The sequence below is a fragment of the Pezoporus wallicus genome, unplaced genomic scaffold (assembly GCF_028554395.1).
Source record: "Pezoporus wallicus isolate ANWC-B61680 ecotype Strahan unplaced genomic scaffold, APGP_CSIRO_Pwel_v1 contig_8166, whole genome shotgun sequence".
Lineage (NCBI taxonomy): Eukaryota > Metazoa > Chordata > Aves > Psittaciformes > Psittacidae > Pezoporus > Pezoporus wallicus.
The window spans coordinates 2,819,041-2,841,207 of record NW_026638114.1 but is presented as its reverse complement, the minus strand read 5'-3'; the positions used below and the strand labels follow the sequence as shown (position 1 = coordinate 2,841,207).

Genomic DNA, 22,167 nt, shown 5'->3' with positions numbered 1-22,167 from the left:
CTGCAGCTGAGCTGAGAGCAGTAACAGCCTAATTCAGACCTCCCAGACTTGTTTCACTTGTGACCTCCTCTTAATTGGACCCTGGGACTTCAGCATATCCTTTAGCACTTGTTTAGCTGTTTGTTGCCAGCAGTTTGCATGTCACAGTTCTGCTCTAGATTGGTTTCCTTTACCTTGGATGAGGATGGGGGGGAGGCTTGGAGAGCTAAGCCCAGGGAGACAATTTTGTTGTGTCTGGCAGCTCAGCCATGAAAACTCATTCACATGTTCACTTCCTTCCTGAAAGCCATTCCAGACGGGTTCGAGATTGAGTCCCAGCCCTCGGAAGAGCCTATAGAGGGGCAGGACCTACAGCTGAGCTGCAATGCAGACAACTACACCTATGAGAACCTGCAGTGGTATCGGCTGAACCTCTCCAAGCTCCACGACGAGGAGGGCAACCCCCTCGTGCTGGACTGCAAGAACGTCCACCACTATGCCACCAAAATGCAGGGGGAGCTGCGCTTCCAGCCAGACTCCAATGATGCCACCTTGCTGCTCACCATCCCCAACATCTCCCTGGGCGAGGAGGGAGACTACGTGTGTGAGGTGCAGAACAGGAAGACCCGGGAGAAGCACTGCCACAAGAAATACATCTCTGTGCAGGGTGAGGGTCCACAGGGCAGGTGGGAGTGACAGAGGAGAGCTGATGCTCTTGCTCCCATGAGCTTCCCAGCCCGTCCCCAGGGGAAGCCACACAAGCAAGCTAAACTCAAGGTGGCAAAGGCAGGGCACCCGGGTTCTCAAAACACCCTTCAGCAGGGGTCAGAGACCCAAAGACCCCCAAGAACACAGATATTCTTTTGATCAATCAGTTTCCCGTTTTTCCCTCCTCCTCTTTGTGCTGCTCCTCCAGCCCTGGAGATCCCCCGCCTCAAGCAGAACCTGACAGACATTTGGGTGAACGTCAGTGACTCCATAGAGATGCGCTGTAAGGTGGATGGCAACCATGTTCCTGAAATCAGCTGGTACAAAGATGAGAAACTGGTAGAAGAAGTATCAGGTACAGTGGGCTGGGGGTGAATCAAACACAGGGAATCATGTCTGGTGGCTTTAGAGCTGAGTGCTGCTGGCTTCTGGGTGTTGCTGTGCCCAGGCAAAGGCACCCATTCACTGAATTGGCTGAACTCTGGTTATAATCATGTTCTATCCCAGTTTGATGCAGTCTTACTGGCCAAGTCTATGCCCTAGGGCTTGGCTCAGCACTGTCTGCATGTGCACATTCAGCTGGAGAGTAGAGAGAGAAAAATTATTCATCTTACTCTCAGCCCAGCAGCTGAAATCATTGCTCACACAGGGACCAACCCAGATCCCATGGAAGGAACATGGGAAGGATCCAGGCACACTGCAGAGGGAAGGGAATAGGTCCTGGAGCTGAAGCAGAACTTGGCACACCAGCTGAATTGCCTGGGCACCAACCCCATCCAGCATTGTCTGCAGGGGTTTTGACCCCTCCATACATTTCCCTTGGAAAGGCCCCTCCATCAGGCCACAGAAGAGAGCCCCTACCAGCTGGTGTAATTTCATTCTCCCATCTAAAATGAACCAGCCAAAAAACTAGAAGCCATATTCTGAGCCTGAATGAGTCCAGTATACTAATCCCCCCTCCCTGTGAGTGACCACCACAACCCTCTTTGCCTTACAGGGATTGATCTGGCAGACTTCAACCAGAGGTTGAGCATTCAGAGAGTGAGGGAAGAGGATGCTGGGCTCTACCTGTGCAGCGTCTGCAATGCTAAGGGCTGTGTGAACTCCTCGGCCAGCGTCTCTGTGGAAGGTACCAGCAGCCATGACACCCCTGGGGATGAAGTGGTAGGAGTAGGAGTGTGGCCAAGGTCCCACACCTCATTGCTGTGACACCAGGGAAGCAGCGAAAGCCCCTAGGCCTTGCTGGTGGCATGGTGCTACTACAGGAGGATCTGTAGTCTGGAGCACGTTTAGCTCAGGCAAACACACCTCCCCACATCCTGAAACAGGCCACTGGGGATAACTGAGCTGGGGCACAGAATGGGAATCTCTGAAGCTACAATTTCCCTCCCATCCCACAGGCTCTGATGACAGGACCAATGTGGAGATTGTCATCCTTATTGGGACTGGTGTAATCGCTGTTTTCTTCTGGATCCTCCTTATCCTCATCTTCTGTAACATCAAAAGGGTACGTGACTGTCCCACGGCAGGGGAAGTGGCATAGTGGGGTTTGGGGAAACACCGTTGCTGTGATGTGGGGCTGTATGACATCATCCACTAAAAGGAGGTCATTGAGTGGTGCTTCAAGCACTCTCACTGCCAAGAACAAGGGCTGTGGTAACGGAGGTGACAGGGAATGGCCTTTGCCAAGGGGAAGCAGGTCAAGTCAAGCAAAGGAAGCAAATTCCCTCTGGGAGTCAGCACCCAGTGCCGGGGGAGCATCTTCCTCACCCTTTGTGTTGGCTGATTCCTGCAGCCAGCCCATGCAGACATCAAGACGGGCTACCTCTCCATCATCATGGACCCCGGCGAGGTGCCCTTGGAGGAGCAGTGCGAGTACCTGCCCTATGATTCCAGCAAGTGGGAGTTCCCACGGGACCGCCTGCGCCTGGGTGAGCCAGACCCCCTCCTTGCCACTGCGTGCTGCAGCCAGGGCTTCCCGGGCTGCTCTGCTGCAAGGTGTCACATTTACCTTTCCCACGTGCTCTGCTCGAGGGCAAGAAACAGCCCACTTCTGCAGGGCCACTTCCTTCCTCTGCTTTGTCCATGCCAGCTCTGTCTCAGTTACTCCCATCCTCCCTTCTCTTATTCTCACTGACAGAGCAAGCAGCCACCTGGGAAGGGCACATGTTCCCCTCCTTCCTTTTCCTTTATTATGTTTTTCTTCTTCCCATGGTTTCCTGTTAGGATTTGGTTTTTTTTTCATTCCATTCTGCCTGTGCTGCACCTGCCTTCCTTTACAGTGCCTCTCTCCTTACCTATAGGTAAAGTCCTGGGTCATGGTGCGTTTGGGAAGGTGGTGGAAGCATCAGCATTTGGGATCAATAAAAGTAACAGCTGTGAAACCGTAGCAGTCAAAATGCTGAAAGGTACGTGGGCAGTGAAGCAGGATGTACAGTCAGTGTAGACAGCAAAGAATAAGACATCTGCTAGGGAATGTCCACCCTGTAAACGCGTGTCTTCCACATAAGGCATTTAAGGCCCTGGAAAATGTTTTATCTCCCACAAACACTCCTGGGTGCTTCTGCTTGAGCCAGCCCCGACCTAGAGGAGAGGAGCTGGAGCCAGCCTCTTAGTTTATGGCTTCTTGGCCTCAACACACTTGATCCTTTTGGCTTCCCCTCATGGATGTTTTAGCCTCATTCAGCTGCACTGGGAGGCAAGTGGCAGAAAGACAGCAGAGACTTGGGGAACTCGCATGTCAAGGAAATGTAGCTGTTTATAAAGGCAAAGAATTAAATGTGTCTCAAAGGACAAACAAGAATCCAGAGCCCCTCTTCAGCAGGTCACTAAAGAAAGCATTGCTCCCAGTTGCCTTCTTCCGAATGTGCCTGTATGTTATGTTTACGGATCAGGTTCAGAGCTGGGTAAGAAAGGAGGCTGCAGCTCTTAACCTGCTCTGAGGGCTGAGCTGGCTTTGAACCCAAAGCCTGGTCAATCCAAGGAGGTTTCAAGCTTTCATAGCCACATTTTCAAACAGGCATCTGAAATTTTCATTTGGCACCCAACAAAATACCTAGGCAGTCTCTGGCCAGCAGAGGCCTGTACATGGAAACCAAATCCTGGCCCATCTCAGCAGCATTTACCACTGCAAGTGTACAGATGACCTGCACAGCAATTGCAGAGGGAAGCCTGGCTTTAGTCTTTTGAGGCATGGCTCTCACCTGACCCATTAGCTGCCACTCAAGAGCATGCTTCTGTCTCTCAGACTAAATGTACAAACTCTCAAGTTAGGCAAAATGCCTTATTCCCTACATAGGGAAGCTGAGAAGCATGAAAAGGCACAGAAAATCAGAGAACACACCCTAAGGGTAAAACAGAGGACCAAGATTTGATGTGAATTGGGCACTCAGAGAGAAGATGAAGTACAGAGGGCTGGCAAGGTCACAGCACTGTTTGCTGCTGGACAGGAATCATAAAAAGATATTCTAGGTTTGAGCTGAGAGAGCTCCTGTCTCCAGTCATGATCAAGAGACTTGGATTCCTTTTGTTTCTAATTTTCCTTCAAATTGTTTTATGGCTCATTATCTCTGTGTGGAGGCCAAAAGGGCAGAGATTCAAACCTGTGCACCTCTATGTAAGCCTCAAGTGATCTTTTTCCCTGCACAACTATAACAGGGAAAAATGTATTGGGAACAAGCTGTGTTGTCTTTTGCTCTGGGTCCCTGCCCTGGCTGGCAGCACTCCACATGGTATAGCAGGGATCCTGGAGTCTCCAGACAAGACTCTGACATTTCATATAGAATACACGCAATAACAAAATGTACCAAGGCTTCAGGGTCACAGCCTCCTCCCATTAACACTGTGCTAACAGAAGGGTGGTGAGGGGGAGTGAAAAGCTCTAAGGAGCCATCATGTCAAGGTCTGTGTGTTTCCAGAGGGAGCTACTGCAAGCGAGCACAAAGCACTGATGTCGGAGCTGAAGATTCTCATTCACATTGGGAATCACCTCAACGTTGTGAATTTGCTGGGTGCCTGTACCAAACCCAATGGTAAATATCCCAGGGCAACAAGCTGTGCCTGCTCCCAGAGATGTGTTTGTCCCCTGTGTGCTTTCTGCTGTCTGCATGTGTGACCACAGGGACACATGGGGATGCTATTGGTGTGTCTGTGTGCACTTAGGGCAGGCGCCACAGCTCAGCAGGGCTGCACATAACATGATTTGGGGCAAACTCTGACCAACCTAAGCCTTTATCTCCTCTCCTGTCTTGGGTGCCCTCTTGCCAGGTCCACTCATGGTTATTGTTGAGTTCTGCAAGTACGGAAACCTCTCCAACTACCTGAGGACCAAGCGAGAAGGATTCAGTCCTTACAGGGTAAGTAGCTTCCTTTGCCCCTAGGGAACCTCTCCCATTGCTGTGGAAGGAAGATGTATAGCCTGAAACATGATCTGACACTGGCACAAAGACACCCTCTGTCTAGCAGTAGATCATGTTTACACAGTGATCTTGGTTCATGTGCACATCAGGGAAGCAATTTCTTTCTGCAATGAAAGATAAGTGCTTCCAAGATGGAATTACAGTCTAAGAATAGGAATAGACTGCACAGCTCATGGGCGCAGGGGTTACAGTGTGTGTTTCCTGCTGAGGTTTCTGGTTTTGTCTCCTTGCCAGGAGAAGTCTCCCAGGCTGCGTATTCAGGTCCAGTCCATTGTGGAGGCAGTGAGAGCAGACAGGAGGAGTCGGTCTGGGACTAGCGACAGCGCTATCTTCAACCGCTTTCTGCTGCACAAGAGCCCGACATCACAGCCGATCCAGGAAGGTAACACTCCAGCCTTGGCAGCAGCTCCTCACCGGGCCCACCAAAACAATGCCAGACTTGGACAGCTTGGGAATGGGTAGGGCACGACAGCAGGGAGCTGGGATCAGGCCTTGGAGCTGATCACTGCTGCATGGAAAATCCCTGACCAGGGATAATGCAGTTATGTGTAGTCTCTTGTAATAGACTCAAAGCCCGGAAAGCAGGATTAAATTCCTTTGGATTTTTTTAGCCTAAAGAAGGAGAATTGAGGGGGATCTCAGTGAGTCTTCGCCAGGACAGGAATGATGAGCTGACCCTCAAAGTCCTATCCAGCCCTGTTTCCCACAGCTCTGTCTGACTGACATGTGCTTGAGGCTGGACTCATTCTCTCCACACTTAAGCAAGTTCTTGCCATGTGCCACCTAAGCAGAAAACCCCAGAGGGAAACCGGTTCCTTCAGTTAGCACTGAGGACTAGTTGTGTCTCACCAAGGGGCTGGTTGCATCCCACAGTCCTGGAGAGAGGCAAGGAGAACAAGAGACCACTCACTGTCTAATTTTCTTGTACTCCTGAACAGTGGATGACTTGTGGCAAAGTCCCTTGACAATGGAAGACCTGATCTGCTACAGCTTCCAGGTGGCACGTGGCATGGAGTTCCTGGCATCCCGAAAGGTGAGTTCACCTTTGCCTTCGCTCCCCTCTTCTTTTGTGTGTGCTTAACCAGGCAAGACCTGCCTATAGCCACTTTACAGGTGACACACGGAGAGATTCAGTGATCTGCCTCACACTTCTCAGGAAGTCTGGGGTAGCACTGTGTACACAAAGGTGGGAAACAAGTCCTCTGGCATCTCATCCTCTCCTCAACCATCTCCTTCTGAAATTTTTGTCTTTAACTCCTTCCCATTTCCACTATTCTCCCATTACAGCTCAGGTCCGGGAGGGGAGGGGGATGCTCTGTACTTTCTGATGGTGGTTCTTGTTCCTCTGATTTTCCCCTTTGTGTGCCCTCAGTGCATTCACAGAGACCTGGCTGCTCGCAATATCCTGCTGTCAGAGAACAATGTGGTGAAGATCTGTGACTTTGGCCTGGCCCGGGACATCTACAAGGACCCAGACTATGTCAGGAAAGGCAGTGTGAGTGCCATCTTCTCAAACCTTATACAGATTAGGACCCCTTTAGCTATTCATAAACTACTCTGGGGATGGAATAAACTGAGGAAAAGGGAAGAGTGGAACCACTTGTGCAGCTGGGACCAGGAATCATTGGCCCAGTTATGTATGTGCTCTCCTCCTCCTCTACCAGCAGACCTCTGCCACCTTCCTTCTGCCCCTCACTCTGTCATTAACCTACTCTTCTTTCTTTATACTCTTTCCTCCCCCTTTCAGTGTCTTCATCCCTTCCTCTGGCCTAACCAAACCTCCATTCCTCCACGGAGAGAGAAGCAGAGCTATCTGGTTTCCCTTCATCCCTTTCATCCCATTCCTACAAGAAAGGCTGTCCTGGGACATGTCCCTGAGTGAACACTTGTGCCTTTGCCTCTCCCTTCTGTAGGCCCGTCTCCCACTGAAGTGGATGGCTCCAGAGAGCATCTTTGACAAGGTCTACACTACCCAGAGTGATGTCTGGTCCTTTGGGGTCCTCCTCTGGGAAATCTTCTCTCTAGGTGAGTGCTAATGAGGGTTACATGATGCTGAGGGAGATGTCTCTTCCCACATAGCAGTTTGGTGGGTGAGTCTGTGCAGCAGGCCCTGACACTCTGAAGAATGTCTAAGGGATGTGATGGGAAGAGATATTCATGTAGGCAAAAAAAATGTGGAGGCCATATCCACCCATGAACAGAGTGAAGGAGAGAGGCATGCAGAGGTGGCCTGCAGCTCACTGAGGCAGAGGAGCCTGTCTCAGGCAGCCTTAAGGACTTGGGCTGTGTATGAGAAGTGATCACATCTCCCAGTGTTTTGGGAGGAAGGGCAGTCTCAGGAGGACTGGTTTCTGATGGCACATTTCACATTCCCACCCCTCTTCAAACCTCCTTTAGGGGCATCTCCATATCCTGGAGTCCAGATCAATGAGGAGTTCTGCCAGAGACTCAAAGACGGTACCAGGATGAGAGCTCCAGAGTACGCCACAGCAGAAATGTGAGTCAGAAACCTCCCAGATCCCAACACAGGGCAGGACAGGCGCCACTGTGGGATGCAAAGACCTTTCAGCCAAGGTGGGGGATAAGCCAACACATCTTTCACTGTAGGCAGCTGCCTGGAGGACAGGCCAGATGGGTTCAAATCAGAGCTATCTAGAGTGTCCAGAGTGGGGTAGGAAATGGCATAAACTGAGCATCTCTTCTTGGCAGATACCGTATAATGCTGAGCTGCTGGCATGGTGATCCCAAGGAGAGACCAACGTTCTCCGACCTGGTGGAGATACTGGGGAACCTTCTTCAGGAAAATGTCCAGCAGGTGAAAACCTCTCAGTGTCCCTGCTCAGCTCCAGATAGCTCTTTCTTCTCCCACCACTAGCTCTCTTGCTGTGCCCTCCTCTGACTCCCTCGTCAATGCAATACTTCTGCATAGGCCAAATGATAACACAGGGTTTCCTGGATCAGAGATATCTGTTTCCCAGAGCTGCTGGAGAGCTCATTTCTGTTGTAGCCTTCTAGCTGCATCCTAATATAGCTCCACTCTGTTCAGGGCGGGTGCCCTCTCACTCATCATTCCAGCATTTCCATCCCAATCCCTAGATGATTATCTGAAATTTTTCAGCTGACTCAATGCCCTGGCACTCCTGCCTCCCACACGCCTGCATAATGAAACCCAGGACTTCACCAGGAGTTCTGAAACTCCATCCTTGGATCTAAATGTCAGGGCCATGTGACCCAAACAACTGTTCCATTACAGCAGTCAGATACACAGATTTCTTTGAAACTATTATTAATCACTGCTATGCAGTAACTCACCAGGACTTCTGTGATGAGCGTGCAGCTCTGGTTTTAACTTCTTGATGTTCCATTTCAGATGATAGCTAAATGCTTAAATATGAGTACTGGCTCATCCTTATGCCCCTGATTTTAACCTTTCAGCGCTGGATCCCAGAGCAGGCATGACTAAGCTGCAATGATGTGCCCATGGGAGCACAGTGCTCTGACTGTAGGTTGGAGAACTGTAAGTGCCACAGGACTGGGTTGTTTTCCAGCTCACACACAGCTCCACACACCTGCAACATTTGCAGCTACTTAGTGCAGAGGGCATAGAAATCCCCAGCCAGAGAGTTTGTTCCAGAGAAAAAAAGAAGACATAAACTAGGATCTTTCTCCCCAGTTCTGACAGCTTCTTCTTGTAGAGCCCTTTCCTGTGGGAGACCCTTCCCCTCCTTGTAAGGCCACTCACTGTTCTTCCTACCAGGAAGGAAAGGATTACATCCCGCTGAATGACTCTCACAGCTCAGAAGATGACGGTTTCTCCCAGGTGCCTTCCTCTGCCCAGCAAAACTCAGACGAAGAGGATTTTGACATGAGGATACGCTGTCACAGCCTAGCAGCAAGGTGAATCCCCTCTGGAAAGGGCAGAGAGAGCTCAGCAGGCAGCCAACAGCCTGAGCCTGAGGAGGGATATGGGGAGAGCCCAGTAGCAAAGTGTTGGGAAACCCCCAGGGGATCAGGTGCAATCCGTAGCATCTTGTTTATAAAAGTAAAATCACTTTCCTTTCCTGATGAGAAAGAGCCCTTGATGTGTAAGCCTGTGACATGCCTTCTCCTGCCTCCAGCTACACTGCCAGAGCACCAAGTCCCACTAAAGGTGTCATGGCTCATCAGGTAGCTGAGGAAAGGTGTCAGCTGGGACTCTGCCCTTCTGCTAATGCAGGAGCTTCATCCTATCTATTTCTAACTAACCCAAACAATTAGACCTAGGCTGCTCATCCCTGGAAAGCTGTGATAGTGAGATGCCTGGGATCTATTTGACATTTTTCTGCTTATCCAAAGTGGAGAGATAATCTGGGTGCTCCCCTCTGAAGAAGTAATATAGGCTTGAGAGGCCTAAAGTGACCCCATTCCTCTCCCAAAATCCACCATTTCGGTCACCCGCCTCCCTGCATACTTTGGTTGCACCGAGGGGAGGTTGTTTTGGGTCCTGTTTATTCAGGACATGGACTCTGTTGGTTTTACTAAGTACAGTCTGCTTCTGTCAGCAGATACTACAATTGCGTCTCATTCCCTGGTTGTTTGACGGGAGGAAATCAGATCAGGTGTCCATCCAGGATAAAGACATTTGAAGAGTTTCCCATGACACATACAATGTACAAGGCACACCCGGTGAGTAGCATCTGAGTGGAGTGGAGCAGGGGGCAAAGAAATGTTCATCTGTTTCCTGACACCTTTGTTGTTAGGATGGTGGAAGGAAGATCGCTCCTATCTAATGTCAGTCTGTCTGTGTCATTCCTGTTCAGTCCATCCAGTCCTATGCCCATTCATTTCTCTGGCACATAGGGGCTTCTCTGCAGCTCAGCTCATACTGCCTCAATGTGAAATAGGGTGGTTAGGTCTGCAAGCAAGGGGACTGTAAAGGATCTCAGAGAAGAGCCTGTTCTTCCCCCTTCTCAAATCTGTGAACACGGCCTGGATAAGCATACTGAAATCCACCCAGGACTAGGTAAATCCAAAATGCTTGTACCTCCTGCATCTTGACCCACACAACAGTGTGCAGTAGGGGCCCTCCTGGCCTCTCTGAACTGGGCTGGTACTTAGGATCTCCTCTAGTGAACTTAAATCATCCCTTAAGTCTCAGAGGGAAATCTCACCTCTCACAGATTTGATGGTAATACATTTTTCAGACAGAGAACTATTTCTTTTTTCCCCCAAAAGTGGCACTGAACTGCACACAGTATGTGCTGCTTTTAAAGAAGGCACCTAACAAAATCACTTCCAGCAAGACCATGGAGCATGCTGGTGAAGTGCCCCTACTCTTTTTTCCCTGTCATAGACACACATGGTCTCATCTCCTGAATGATTCCTCCTCCCTTCCAACTCTGATCAGTCGACAGGGATGTTACTGATAACTCCTGTTGCTTCCTTCCAGGACAATCAGACAGACAGTGGGATGGTTCTGGCATCTGAGGAGTTTGAGAGGATAGAAAACCGACACAGAAAAGAAGGTGGATTCAGGTACTCAAGTCTAGCCACTCAGCCCTCCCTGCTGCCAAATGCAGTGAGACCAGGAGGCAGCTCCTGGTGTCTCCCCATAGGATATATACCTCTTGGAGCTTGCAGGAGCAGCAGGGCTCTGGGCCATGAGCCAGATAAGTCCATACACATTAACAAGAGGCAAAATGCATAAAGAACAGACCTGCCTGCTGCTTCCTAGGGTCTAAATATATAAACTGTGCCCATTCAGTGAAAATGTGTTCGTTAGGGGAATGAAACACAGCAGAGTGACGGGGTTGATAAGACTCTTAATGCTTATTGACACTTTCTGGTGAAATGTGTCAGGTGGGATAGATGGAAACTATGTGGCTGTCACCTCCTCCTCCCTCCCACAGCCCTGACCCATGTCAGCCCCGATGTGGCATTGCAGGGATGGTGCAGGCCTTAGGAATTCCCACATGCCAGTACTGAGCCTGGCAGGCTGAGCTGACGCACTAAGGATGCTATGGATGGTTATGTCCTGCCCCAGACTTGAAGGGAAACTGGGCAAGAACCTGACCAGCTCATCTCTGCTTGGTGCCCAGGCAGGCTGGGACCTTGTCTCCATGACACTGTGTTGAGTGAGCCATGTCAGCTCATGTGTAGACAAGACTAGTCCTAAGCCTCTTCCTCACTTCCTCTGCTCCTAACATCAAATCAGACTGGTCGTTGTCTTTTCCCTTAGACATAGCCCTGTGGCCTCTCTGCTGTTTTATTGGACTGTCTCCTGCTTCTTGTCCTTTTTCTCCTTTCCCTAAGGCACGTTCCTTTGTATCCTACACAATGGGCTACCTGGCGTCCCGTCTTCTTGAAAACACTGCCCTTAAAACTGTCCTTGAGTGTGTCTTTGCCCTCACTCTTGTGACTTCTTGCTAGTCACCTGGTACTGGCAGGCACGGAGATGGGGCTGCTGATTTCCTCCCACAGTTTTTTCATCATCGTCCTCCGTTTCCTTTCCCCCACCCTAGCTGTTGGTCTGTATTAGTCTCTGTTAACTCCTGTCAGGTCTAGGAGCAATTGTGGCTATGTCTCGTCTCTCCCTGCTCATTTGCATCCCAACCTTTCCCTCGGCTTCCCAAAGATATCTAGAACAGCTGAAATAACTCTGTCACTGGGTTATGTGCAGATGTTCCACAAACCACATGGGCTGTGCCTAGGTTTAGAGCAAGACCTGGTGATGTGCTTTGAAATAGAGGTGTAGGTCCATTCCTGACCCTGCCTCTGCCCCGTGCATTAGCATATGATTCCTGAAGCTGGGATCTCTCTAAGCAGGATAGAGGGTTTCCAAGAATGCTCAGATTGATCTTCTGTGTGTCTCTCCCTCCCAGCAGTAAAGGGCCCAGCAGAACTGCGGAGCTGCCAGGGGAACAGTCCGACCTGCGGGGCAGATGTCGTCCATCGTATGGGTCCCAAGTCGGAGGCCAGACTTTTTACAACAGTGAATACGGGGAGCTGTCAGAACACTCTGAGGATGGCAGCTGCACCCCACCTGGAGAGGGGGCCAGTCCCCCCACTCTCCACGCTTCCTTCTTCTCCGAGCAGTACTAACGGCATCAGGCCCTGGAGGCACTTGCCGAGGCACCCCCTCTCACCCTCCAGGCACGTCACCAGAGTCACTCAGAGCTTCTCCTTCAACCTATGCCCAACCCCAGCAGGGAACCTACCCCAAACGGATGGAGAACCGCAGCGCGATGGCCCACACAGCACCACCAGCTGCAGCTTCCCCATGCCGGGACTGAAGAGAGCACCCCACCGATTCCTCGTGTTTCTTGTCTTCCTGTGGCTCAGACAGATGCATTCTGCCAGCGAGTGGGTGCCTGCGTTCAGCACTACAGCACCTTCTGCCTAGCATCCTGCCGTCACTCAGATCAGCTTCCCATTCAGAAAGCCCATTTCAGGTCAGATATAAATAGATCTGTCTTAGTCTCAAGTTTCTTCCTGCTGTGCAGCCTGAATGTTTTTCCTTGGATTGCTTCCTCCTCCTCTCCTCATGATGTCAGCTGCTGAGCTGTGGAGCAGAATCAAAGGGAAGAAATCCCTAGTGGTATTTGCAGCAAGAGCAGGACATTTTAAAGAGGTGTATGGAGAGATCCCGAGGAATCTTTGTAAATGTTCATGCACACTGTTCATTCTGAGCAGATGCCAGCCTCTTCATCTCCTCTGCAAGCAACACCCACACCCCTCTCATCTCTGCTGGGAGGAAACTTGTCAATCTGCCTTAACACCAGGATTATTTTAGCCATCTTAACACAGCTAGTGCTGAGTAGTCATCAGATGATGGCTAGAGTCCTCCCTGTGAGATAAATAACAAATCTTTTTGCAGGCCCTATGCAAAACAGGGTTTTATGTGATCTGTGCTGGGAGCAGGTTACTCACAGGTCTGCTGTCTCACCTTCACCTTCTCCTAGAACAGTGCCGAGATCATTTGGTGCTCCAGTGAGAAATTAAAGCAAAGCTGTGTTAATTTCAGTTGGTTTCTAAACATACAGTGAAAATGGGTTGCTTGCTGGGAGGAAAACGATCAAAGTGGCAGGGAGTGAAATGTTTATTTCCAAGTTGCTGCGAGGGTTTTGGAAACAATGGAAGGAACAGAGCTCCAGCAATGAGGTGCTCTGGGTTTCATCCCCTGGCGTGCTGGCATCACTGAGCACATGGAGGGCAGCACCTGGCCAGGGCTCAATCCCCAGTTCTCCTGGATGGACAGTTCTGGACCATGACCTCTTCTGTCACCGTGATTCCCTGGCTCTAAGAAGGCACTCTGCCCAACAGGCTCCTCTCCAGTTTCTGTTGCCAGCACAGTGTACCTGTCTTTGGAGGATCAGGGAACATTTATTTGCTGAGGAAACATCTCATCACTTGGGCCTTTTGTTTCTAAAAGATACCACGTGAATTCAGAGCCCTGGGAAACCTCTGCAGCCCCTCTCTACAGATTTCTGTGCTGCTGCCTCACCACTTCCTACCTACTTCTTTCCATCCTGCTCACAATCAGAGAGCTCAGCCACAGAGCACAGTTACATCAATGCCAGAGGAGTCAGGGTGAACAAGATCATTAGAACAGCTTGCCATCATCTCTTCTCCCACATGCCTGTGGCTGGCACAACTCTTTCTACAGGGCATCTCAGCACTGGGGTGTTTCTGCTTGAGGGCCACACCTCTGTGCAGAGAGCCAAGGGTTTGGTCTGGACTTTGAAAACTGTGTTTCCTGTCAGATGTATTGCTTTCCCAAACTGTTATTTCTTTTCTAGCAGAGGGTTTTATGCGTTTCCTGACATGAGCCTGTGAGATCTTACGGATGATGTTCCCAAGTCTTAATTATAGTTCTCCACACAAGTGTAATGGGGAGATTTATTTAGCACATGGGAAAAGCATGCCTGTCATTCAGATTCTTTAAGCCTGTGCTTAGCGTGCTCAATGTTCTCCTCCCTTTTTGTGTCAGCAGAATGACATGGCTGAGATTTCCATGGCAAAAAAAAAAAAAAAAACGAGGCACAAAACCGACCAAAACTTGAGCCAAACTGGCTCAGGATGTGGAATTGGAAACTGCATGTGACAAAGAATTCCCTGACTTCTACTGATGTTCTCTGAAGTTGCCAGGAATTTGAGCATCTTTAAGTAATTGTTATGACTCAGTAAGAATCATCTGGCAGGAGAAGCTGGAGAGCCAGGGCAAGGAAGTAGGACAGCCCACAGGGTATAGGCCAGACCAAATTCTCCTGCCCTCACCTTGCCCTGGTTTTTGAACTGGTGGTTCCCTTGATAGGAGGAAGGCTGCAAGTGCCCTGTGTTGCTGGGGGTCTCAATGGGTGGAAGGTGACAAGAGGCTGAGCTAAATTCAGGCTGCTTGCTCAGTGATGTGTATCCATAGGATCCAGGCTCTCCTGTTCCCAGTGCTTCACAAACAGTTCTCCGACTGGAAACACAGCCCCATCTGAGAGAGGGCCCAAGAAAGAGGCCTATAAATAAAATAATAGTTAAAAAACAGACCACCAAAGTAGCTTCAAGTCCTTGTCCATATGTGAGGGATTGAAATGTGCTAGCAAAGCCCGACACTTGCAGGGCACTGACAGGATTCCTCATCAGGAAGGGGACAAAGGTATCTGAGCACCCTCAGCACTCCCAACCAGCCAGGACAGCTGCGCTTTGTCTCTAGGTTCAGCTGTAAATTTCTCATAAGCATCCTTGTGCAGAAGGGTTACTTCATTAGAGCCATTGTTAATGATCCCCTGCTTCTCTCTAGGGAAAGCACCGGTGTCACTGTGTCACTTCTGATTTTTGAACGTTCAAATCATTCAACTCCACATAAGTTTATTTTCTCTCTTTTGTACCATCTTGGGGGGTGTGTGGAATCAGATCCTATTGTATCTGTATCAACAGCATCACATGAACAATGCAGCCATGATATGAGCAAATGCTGGCTCCTCTTCAGACACTCCTGCTGATGAAGAACAATTGCAGCGTGGGATAGTGAAGAGCTGTTGAAACAATTGTACTTTCATGCTCTCTTAAAAGTACACTAAATTTAGAGAGTACAAACCTGATACCCTTTCTCTACATTCTTGCATTATTTCTGGCATTATGATTTTTACAGTCTCAAGATAACTGTCAGCATGAAATGAAGCTGGTCTGGTTTGGTTTTAAGATGTGAGGCAGCAGCGCTGCCTGTCTTTCCACAGCAACAAGGGAGTATTTCAGTTTTAAAACCCAGGATTTGATAACTGTGCCTGCTCCATTCACAATGCACTCTGTTTTGGGCTTTTTACTGGAACTCAGCATAGAAGCTAAGCTATTTATCATCATCCTCCTTTAAAATGAATGTTCCTGCTCTATACACGGTCTCATTTCTCCTTACAAAGTGTTGGTGTTGAGAAGACATTCCTCCCTCATGAAAACAAAGCGTTGGGTCTCCTACTTGCAAATACACACTTGTGTCTCTGAAGAAAAACCTGTGTATCAAGTAACACTGCATTTATATTGCAATATTTTAACCTGGTACCTGTTGTTGCTACAGCAGCATTCAATGTTTCAGTGGGCTGCCTTCGAAGCAAGTAGGTTACAACATGGGTTATGTGTGAGTACAAAAGTGTGGTCTGTGAGTGTGCGTGAGTGTTTTGTGGGTGAGTGTGTGAGTATTTGCACGTGAGTTTTCTTACCAGTGAGCGTATGTGAGTGTTTATAACTCACGTTGAGTCTTGTCTCTGGAAGTTCACGGTTATATATCAAACCAGTTAGAACACTGCTTTCTTTCCTCTCCTCCTATAGTACTTGTTATCCTTTGTCATTAAGAGTTTTGTTGTAATATCTAAATGTGAAAATGAATAAAGTCATAAACCGGCAGCTGCTCTCTGGTTCCTGGAGCCGCTGCCGCTCCCCACACAGCACTGGGCGGCCATATAATAAGCATGTTTTAGTTTTATTATTTTTATTCCCCTCTGCATTTCCCCGCATCCTCTAGGAAACAGCTGGCCTTTGTGGCACTTCCATCCAGGATGAAAAGCGGTCTTTGCGCAGGATGAAGCGGATACTCTCTGGTTACTCTTGCTGCCAGGAGCCTCAGGCCCAGCCCTTCGCCCCGCTGCCATCTCCCCCAGACCCGCGACCCTCCCTCAGCCCCGGGACCCTGCGGCCGCTCCTGCCCTCTTTCCCCGCCGGGAGGACCAAGGCCAGCGGACCCCGCCGGACCCCGCTTCAGCTCAGCACGGAGCCACCCCTCAGCGGGCGGAGGGAGGCGCCGCAGCGGCCCGCAGGTGGCGCCCTCAGCCCGACGGCGGCCGTGGGCCCCGGGGCAGAGCCCGGGCGGGAAGATGGCGGCGGTGTAAAACCGGACAGGGAAGCGAAGAGCGGGTGTGAGGCACGGGCGGGAGCCGGGCTGACGGTGTTCCGCGCAATGGAGACGGAATATAAATGGATTTGTGGATGTTTCTCCCACAAAATCACCAGGAGCTGGCGTGAAACCTGGGGCACGGCTCCCTCCTCACCCCCGTGGTGACTTGTGAGGACCTCAGTGCCATTCATCTGCCAAAATATGGTCCCCTGAGGAGTGGTCGCTGGCAGAGGCATGGCTGTCCTCTCCAGGGTGAGGAGACTTGGGGACATCCCCTCAGCTCCAGCTTCTCCATCATCATCAATCCCTTCATCCATCACAGGGAGAAGGCAGCCTAAAGGACCTTTGGACTCTTGCCCTGCCCATCCAGGGATATGTCTGTCTGGGAATGTGGAGATAGAAGCAGTTCTGTTCATGAAATCCTCCATTTTGGTGGTACCCTGCTCATCTCCTGCCTCCCAGCCTCTCCATCAGACAGGGATGTCCCTTCCTTAGGAAGGCTCATGGCTTGGTACACGGCACAGAGCAACCTCCCGGCTCCCACTGTGTGAGGAGGGATGGGGATGGGACCAAGCAGGCAGCCCTCACACCGGGAGTCAAGCATGGCAGATACCTCACCCAGGCAGAAACACAGCCCACAGGAAACCAGACAGGGCAAAATGAAAAGCAGCCTGTTCTTGTGGTTAGAAATGGGAACTAGGAAGTCGCTAGCTGGGTCCTTCAGCTTGTTTTGCCTCTAACATGGCCAGCAAATGTCTTCTCAATGCTTTTCAAAAGTGCTTTGAGATCCTCCTCTGAAAGTCAACGCAGCAACAGCAAGGAACCCGTTAGGCTCCTAGGACTCCCTGGCCCCGTCTGAGGACATTTCAGCATTAAAATGATGCAGAGCTCCATGCTGAAATATTAAACTGCTGTCTGCGCTGCAGGAACAACGGCTCCAAAACACGTTCTGCATAGCTGCGGTCTCAGTGTGCTGGCCACAACTCTTGCCCTCCATCTTGGGTGAAAGTTTGGGTGAAATGTTGAGGGGCCATTACTAGTGTGTGGTTCCTCACCCAGCAGTTACCAAGAACAGCAAAATTAAATGAAAAGGCCCAAACAAGCAGAAGCAGAACATTCAGCTGCTGCTTCAGAAACATTTCCTAGACTGTGCTGATATTTCTATAGAGCTTTTCATAAACAGCTTCTCAGAGGGTTTTAGAGCCACATGCTACATGTGTTTAGCAGGGCCCATACGTTCATTCCATGCCAAGATGCGGGTTTGCAAGTCTGCTGTTTTCCTTGGGAATGGCATGGGTCTCTACAAGGGCAGGACTAGACCCACCACTTGCATCTCAACAAAACAGGCTGTGCTTCGGCGGCGTTATCTGACACATATGCGCCCAATGCGTCACAAATGGGTAAAGTACAGAACCTCCCAAAAGAGAACAGTTTAATAAGGTTAAACATCAGGCTTATCTGAGGGCCTTACTGAGCAGCCAGGGAAATCACCAAGGAGACCGTATCTCAAAAGAGCACAGCTATTTGTTCAGAAGTTTAGAAATTATCCTAGCTCACAGCCCTGCAGTACTTGTTTTCTTTGCCATGTATAAATTGCAAAATCCAAGGCAGCCATTACACCGTTAGATCTCCAAAGAGACCAAAATCCTTAGAACTGTTAGATGAAAGGAAAATTCACCAAGTCCTGTTTTACAGTATTTCACGGGATTAATGTTTATTAACAGCATTTGAGTGTTTGTAACATTTCCCATTTGGTACACCAGAACCAAGTAACTCTGTATTAGGCAAGAGTGACTGAATCCTGACACGGAGGCTGTGCAGTTCCTGCCCCAGCGGCACTTGTCATTAACTGGGCAGACTGGATGCACCCCACCTCATCTCCACACACACAGCCATTTTCTCCCCATTTCACACACGCTATTAAACCAGCTCTCGTGTCTTTTTGATGCTCAGCACTCCTGACACATCGAAATGACGTGTGCTGAGGCCACAATGTATGTGTCCCTACAGCCAGCCCCATCATGAGCTCGTCCCTCATGGGAGGGTCTAGGGTTGGCCCGACCCATTGCAGCCCCACTGCCGCGATGGCCGCGCTCCTCCGCATCGCCACACCCCGATGACGTCATGACATCTAGCCCCGCCCCTCCTCTAGCCCCGCCTCCACGGGGCGTGTCTCTCGGCCCGGCCCCGCCTCTCGCCCTCGTGGCGCTGGGCGGGGCGTGCAGCGTATGCGCAGTGCGCGGCAGCCGGGCTGCAGGCGAGGCGCGGGTCTGGCGGCTGAGCAGGAGCTGCTGCTGCTGCAGGAGGGCCCCGGGGCGAGCGGAGCATGGAGCGGCGGCCACCGGCTGCGGCCGCGGGGCTGGGCAGCGCCGTGCGCCGCCCGCCGCACTAAGGCGGTGACGAGCTCTGAGGCGAAACGAGGCGGCGAGCCGAGCCCCGTGGCTGTGTGTGAGCGCGACTGAGGCGGCAGCGGCGGCTCCTCCCGGAGGGTTTCTCGGGGCTGTGCGCCTTCTCCCCTCGCCCGGGCAGAGGCGGGCTGCCGGCGCTCCCCCGCGGGCGGCATGAGAGCGGCGCCCTGAGGGACCGGCGGAGCGGGGCTCGCCCCGAGCAAGCCTCCCTCGGGGGCCGCGGCCGGCGGATCGGGCTCGGCTGGGACCTGCCATGCCTGCCCTGGCTCCTCCCATGGCATGAGCCCGTGCTCTCCTCCCCTCTCCGCCTGCTTTTGGTCTTTCTCCGATCCTGGGCTGTCAGATGGGATAACGCGCACCCGGGCGTGCGGCGCTCGGCGAGGGAGCGGTGGAGGTAACTGGTGACGGCCGTCGGCTCGCCCGGAGTTGAAGATGAGCTGGCGGTGGCCTCGCCAGCACGGGAACGGCGGCTCCTCCGTCCTGTTGCTGCTACTGCTGTGGCACTGCCGGGTCCTGCCGGCCGGCGCCGATAACGCCAGCCAGGCGTACTACACCGCCCTCATCAACGTGACGGTGCTGAGCCCCGAGCGCGGTGGCCCCACGCTGCTGAGGATCGACCGCGGCCGCTACGGACAGGATTCCCCCAAGGTGGAGGTCAAGGGCCTGCTCGTGGCTCCCGTCCCCATCAACGGAGGTAACGCTCCCTCTGCAGCCCGCGGTCGCTTGCTGTCGGGTGCCTCCTTCGCGGGGTGGTTGGCCTTTGTCTGAGCTTTGGAGACTTTCCTGAGGAGCTCTGACAAAAGAGGAGGAAAAACTTGCCCAGACGAAAACAAAATGATTTTTAAATCCATGATTTTACCGTGTTGGCTCTGCGAATCTTAGTGTGTGTTCCGGCATGGATGCCAGCATGCTAGAGATACTGAGCAGTGAAGGTGTTCTTTCTCAGTTAATTACAGAGCGTCTGTAGCGATAGTTAACAGTATTTGGTTACAGCGTTGCCATGAAGCTGAGAACAGCTGCACAGCTATCTCAGTGTGATAGGTGTGCATCTGGGTGAATGCTGCAGCTGCTCGAAGCGGTGTTTTCTCAGTGTATGTTTCTTAAAAATGCTGTTGAAGCATCGAGACTTGGAAGGACGAAAGCCATCAAGCTGTTACTGGCTCGCCAGTCCAAAATGGGATTGTTTGTCGTACTGGATACTGTGTAGTGTTTCCAAATAACTTTTAAGTGAAGCTGTTGTCCATCATTTTGGGTTGGTTTTGACAAGCATTGTTTTTACAGAGAACGCTAATTTAAACAAGCGAGAGTATTGTCTTGATTTTTGGCTGAGGTGGAAACGATTGCTTCAGTCATAAATGATGTGCTTTTAGTAGTATCTTATTTTTGCAAACGAAGAAGTATTTTGCAAACGCTTCTTGATGTTATCTAAACTGCCATCTCTAAGAAACGGATCACTTGATGGCTCACAGTGGTCCCAATCCGTCTCCTGGATAGTAAACTCTGAATAATGCATTAAGTGACATAATGTAGCCAGTTAAAACTAGACTCTAAGTGGTAAATATTAAGAGGGTTTTTTAAAGTAATTGATAATGCAGAGCTACTATATTATTAAAAGCTTTTGAGAATTTACCAGATTCTAAGATCAGGAAAATAAATACTTTGATGCTGCTTCAGAGCAAAATGCATGTTTCTAGTACGTGAGAAGCAGACTGTGCATCAGCAGATGCTTGTCAGTTTCATTGAAGCTCAGTTTCATTAGCTTTGGAAAGTGTTAACTAGAATATATTAGTATAGCATATCTTTGGATGGATTGGTGAGGAAGCAGAAATCGTTGAGCAAGTCTACTGTAAATGATTTTCATTTGTATTTAAAGTCCTACTTTCCCTGTTCTCTCAGAGCCAGCTGTCATCAAATATGCTTAGTCTTTCTTTTTTCTGCTTCCTGGTATTCCTCACTTCCCAACACACACACCCCAACCTGTATGAAACTAGGAGGTTGTCCTGAAGGTGTTAGTCATGTAAATACTGTTACTGTAAGTAGTATCTTTAGGGGTTTTCAAACTGCTGCCTTTTAATATATGCAAGGTATTAAACCCCGTTATTTTTCTAATAGCTGTATTATTTACCAAGAAAAGCTTTCAATGTTAATTACTTTTTAACCTACTTCTGTAACTTTTTCTGCTTCCTTCTGATACGGTCTTCACTAGAGTGTGATTAGAACATTGAGGGAGGCTGACAGCATTTTCACTGGAAGCTGAGAAAAGTGCTAAATAAAATTCTGAGCAGTCCATAAGGAGCATTTTTATACCTTACTGATGAATACTATAATTAATACTTCAATGAGAAAGCATACCAGGAACTGTGACACTGCAGACCTCGGTTTCCGCAGTTTTGACATGCTGCAGTCATTAGAACTTTGCCATCAGTTGTTGAGGAGGTTCAGTTTTGTCCTTCTGTTTGGTAACAGAAGACTGTTAAAGCAAACACTGCAGCAGCTGTTTTCCTTTAATGTTCTGAGTCGTTCTATGTAGATTGCTATATAATATACAGTTTTCGTTTTGCCGAGGCATGCTTTATGTGCATAAAAATATTTTATGTAGTAGAAAAGACTGGAATATTTTGTGCTTTTAGTTAAGATGTTCTTGATTACTTAAGGGCCTTATGTTAATATATTGCATTTTATACCTAGATTTTTATAAAATATGATGCTGTCTTGCTGAAGTAATTGCTCTAATGTCTTCTTACCAGTTTCTTAATACTGCTGCAGAACTTATTTGCAAAATATTTTTGCTAATAGTTCTTAACAGTAGCTCTTAAGAGTAATATTGGCTGTTAGAGCAATGAATGCTCTACCCAATTCTGGTATGTTGGGAAGAAAAGGACTCTACAACTGCTAACAGCTATCTTTAAAGACTATAATTTGTTTTACTGTTGTTCTGAAAGCTAACAAAAAGCAGAGAATGAAATGGCTATGTATGCATTGGCATTATGAGAGCATGGCAGTTTTATCTTCCAGAAACTGCTCTGAAGGAAAGACATAGGGATCAGTGGAAGGAGATAATGATACCAGTAAGACTCCTTGAATATTTTTAGTTTGGAGAAACACATCCAGGAATATCTTGTAATTAAGTTATTGTTACTAGAATCTCAGCCAGCTGCTAGCACTAATTCTGACTACTCAGTAGCCATGAGATAGTCCTAGAGACAGTAGATCAGCAGTTACTAAAATGTGGTGCAGAGTAATTTGTCCCTGCTTTGCCTGTGGAAATGACAGGCGTGCTCCTGGTTTACAGCATTAAGTT

At 49.7% G+C, this 22,167-nt stretch overlaps 2 protein-coding genes across 6 annotated transcripts in view; both read left to right on the top strand.

Moving 5' to 3' along the window:
* The window catches only part of FLT4 (fms related receptor tyrosine kinase 4), a 54,387-nt gene extending 40,414 nt beyond the window's left edge, over positions 1 to 13,973 (top strand). The window contains exons 13-30 of one of the 4 annotated variants that reach the window (XM_057409543.1): positions 287 to 646; positions 896 to 1,042; positions 1,685 to 1,816; positions 2,088 to 2,194; positions 2,483 to 2,618; positions 2,991 to 3,095; positions 4,605 to 4,718; positions 4,954 to 5,042; positions 5,340 to 5,487; positions 6,044 to 6,138; positions 6,478 to 6,600; positions 7,019 to 7,130; positions 7,503 to 7,602; positions 7,815 to 7,920; positions 8,863 to 9,002; positions 9,650 to 9,770; positions 10,534 to 10,619; positions 11,969 to 13,973. In XM_057409543.1, the coding sequence (XP_057265526.1) occupies positions 287 to 646; positions 896 to 1,042; positions 1,685 to 1,816; positions 2,088 to 2,194; positions 2,483 to 2,618; positions 2,991 to 3,095; positions 4,605 to 4,718; positions 4,954 to 5,042; positions 5,340 to 5,487; positions 6,044 to 6,138; positions 6,478 to 6,600; positions 7,019 to 7,130; positions 7,503 to 7,602; positions 7,815 to 7,920; positions 8,863 to 9,002; positions 9,650 to 9,770; positions 10,534 to 10,619; positions 11,969 to 12,185 (2,438 nt within the window). In that variant the 3' untranslated portion in view covers positions 12,186 to 13,973. Of the gene's footprint in view, positions 1 to 286; positions 647 to 895; positions 1,043 to 1,684; positions 1,817 to 2,087; positions 2,195 to 2,482; positions 2,619 to 2,990; positions 3,096 to 4,604; positions 4,719 to 4,953; positions 5,043 to 5,339; positions 5,488 to 6,043; positions 6,139 to 6,477; positions 6,601 to 7,018; positions 7,131 to 7,502; positions 7,603 to 7,814; positions 7,921 to 8,862; positions 9,003 to 9,649; positions 9,771 to 10,533; positions 10,620 to 11,965 lie in introns of all 4 variants that reach the window. The other 3 variants (XM_057409542.1, XM_057409545.1, XM_057409544.1) reach the window with 3 other exon arrangements.
* Positions 13,974 to 18,800: 4,827 nt separating this feature from the next.
* Positions 18,801 to 22,167, top strand: part of RNF130 (ring finger protein 130) — a 42,679-nt gene continuing 39,312 nt past the window's right edge. The window contains exon 1 of one of the 2 annotated variants that reach the window (XM_057409540.1): positions 18,801 to 19,560. In XM_057409540.1, the coding sequence (XP_057265523.1) occupies positions 19,299 to 19,560 (262 nt within the window). In that variant the 5' untranslated portion in view covers positions 18,801 to 19,298. The remainder of the gene's footprint in view (positions 19,561 to 22,167) is intronic. The other variant, XM_057409539.1, reaches the window with a different exon arrangement.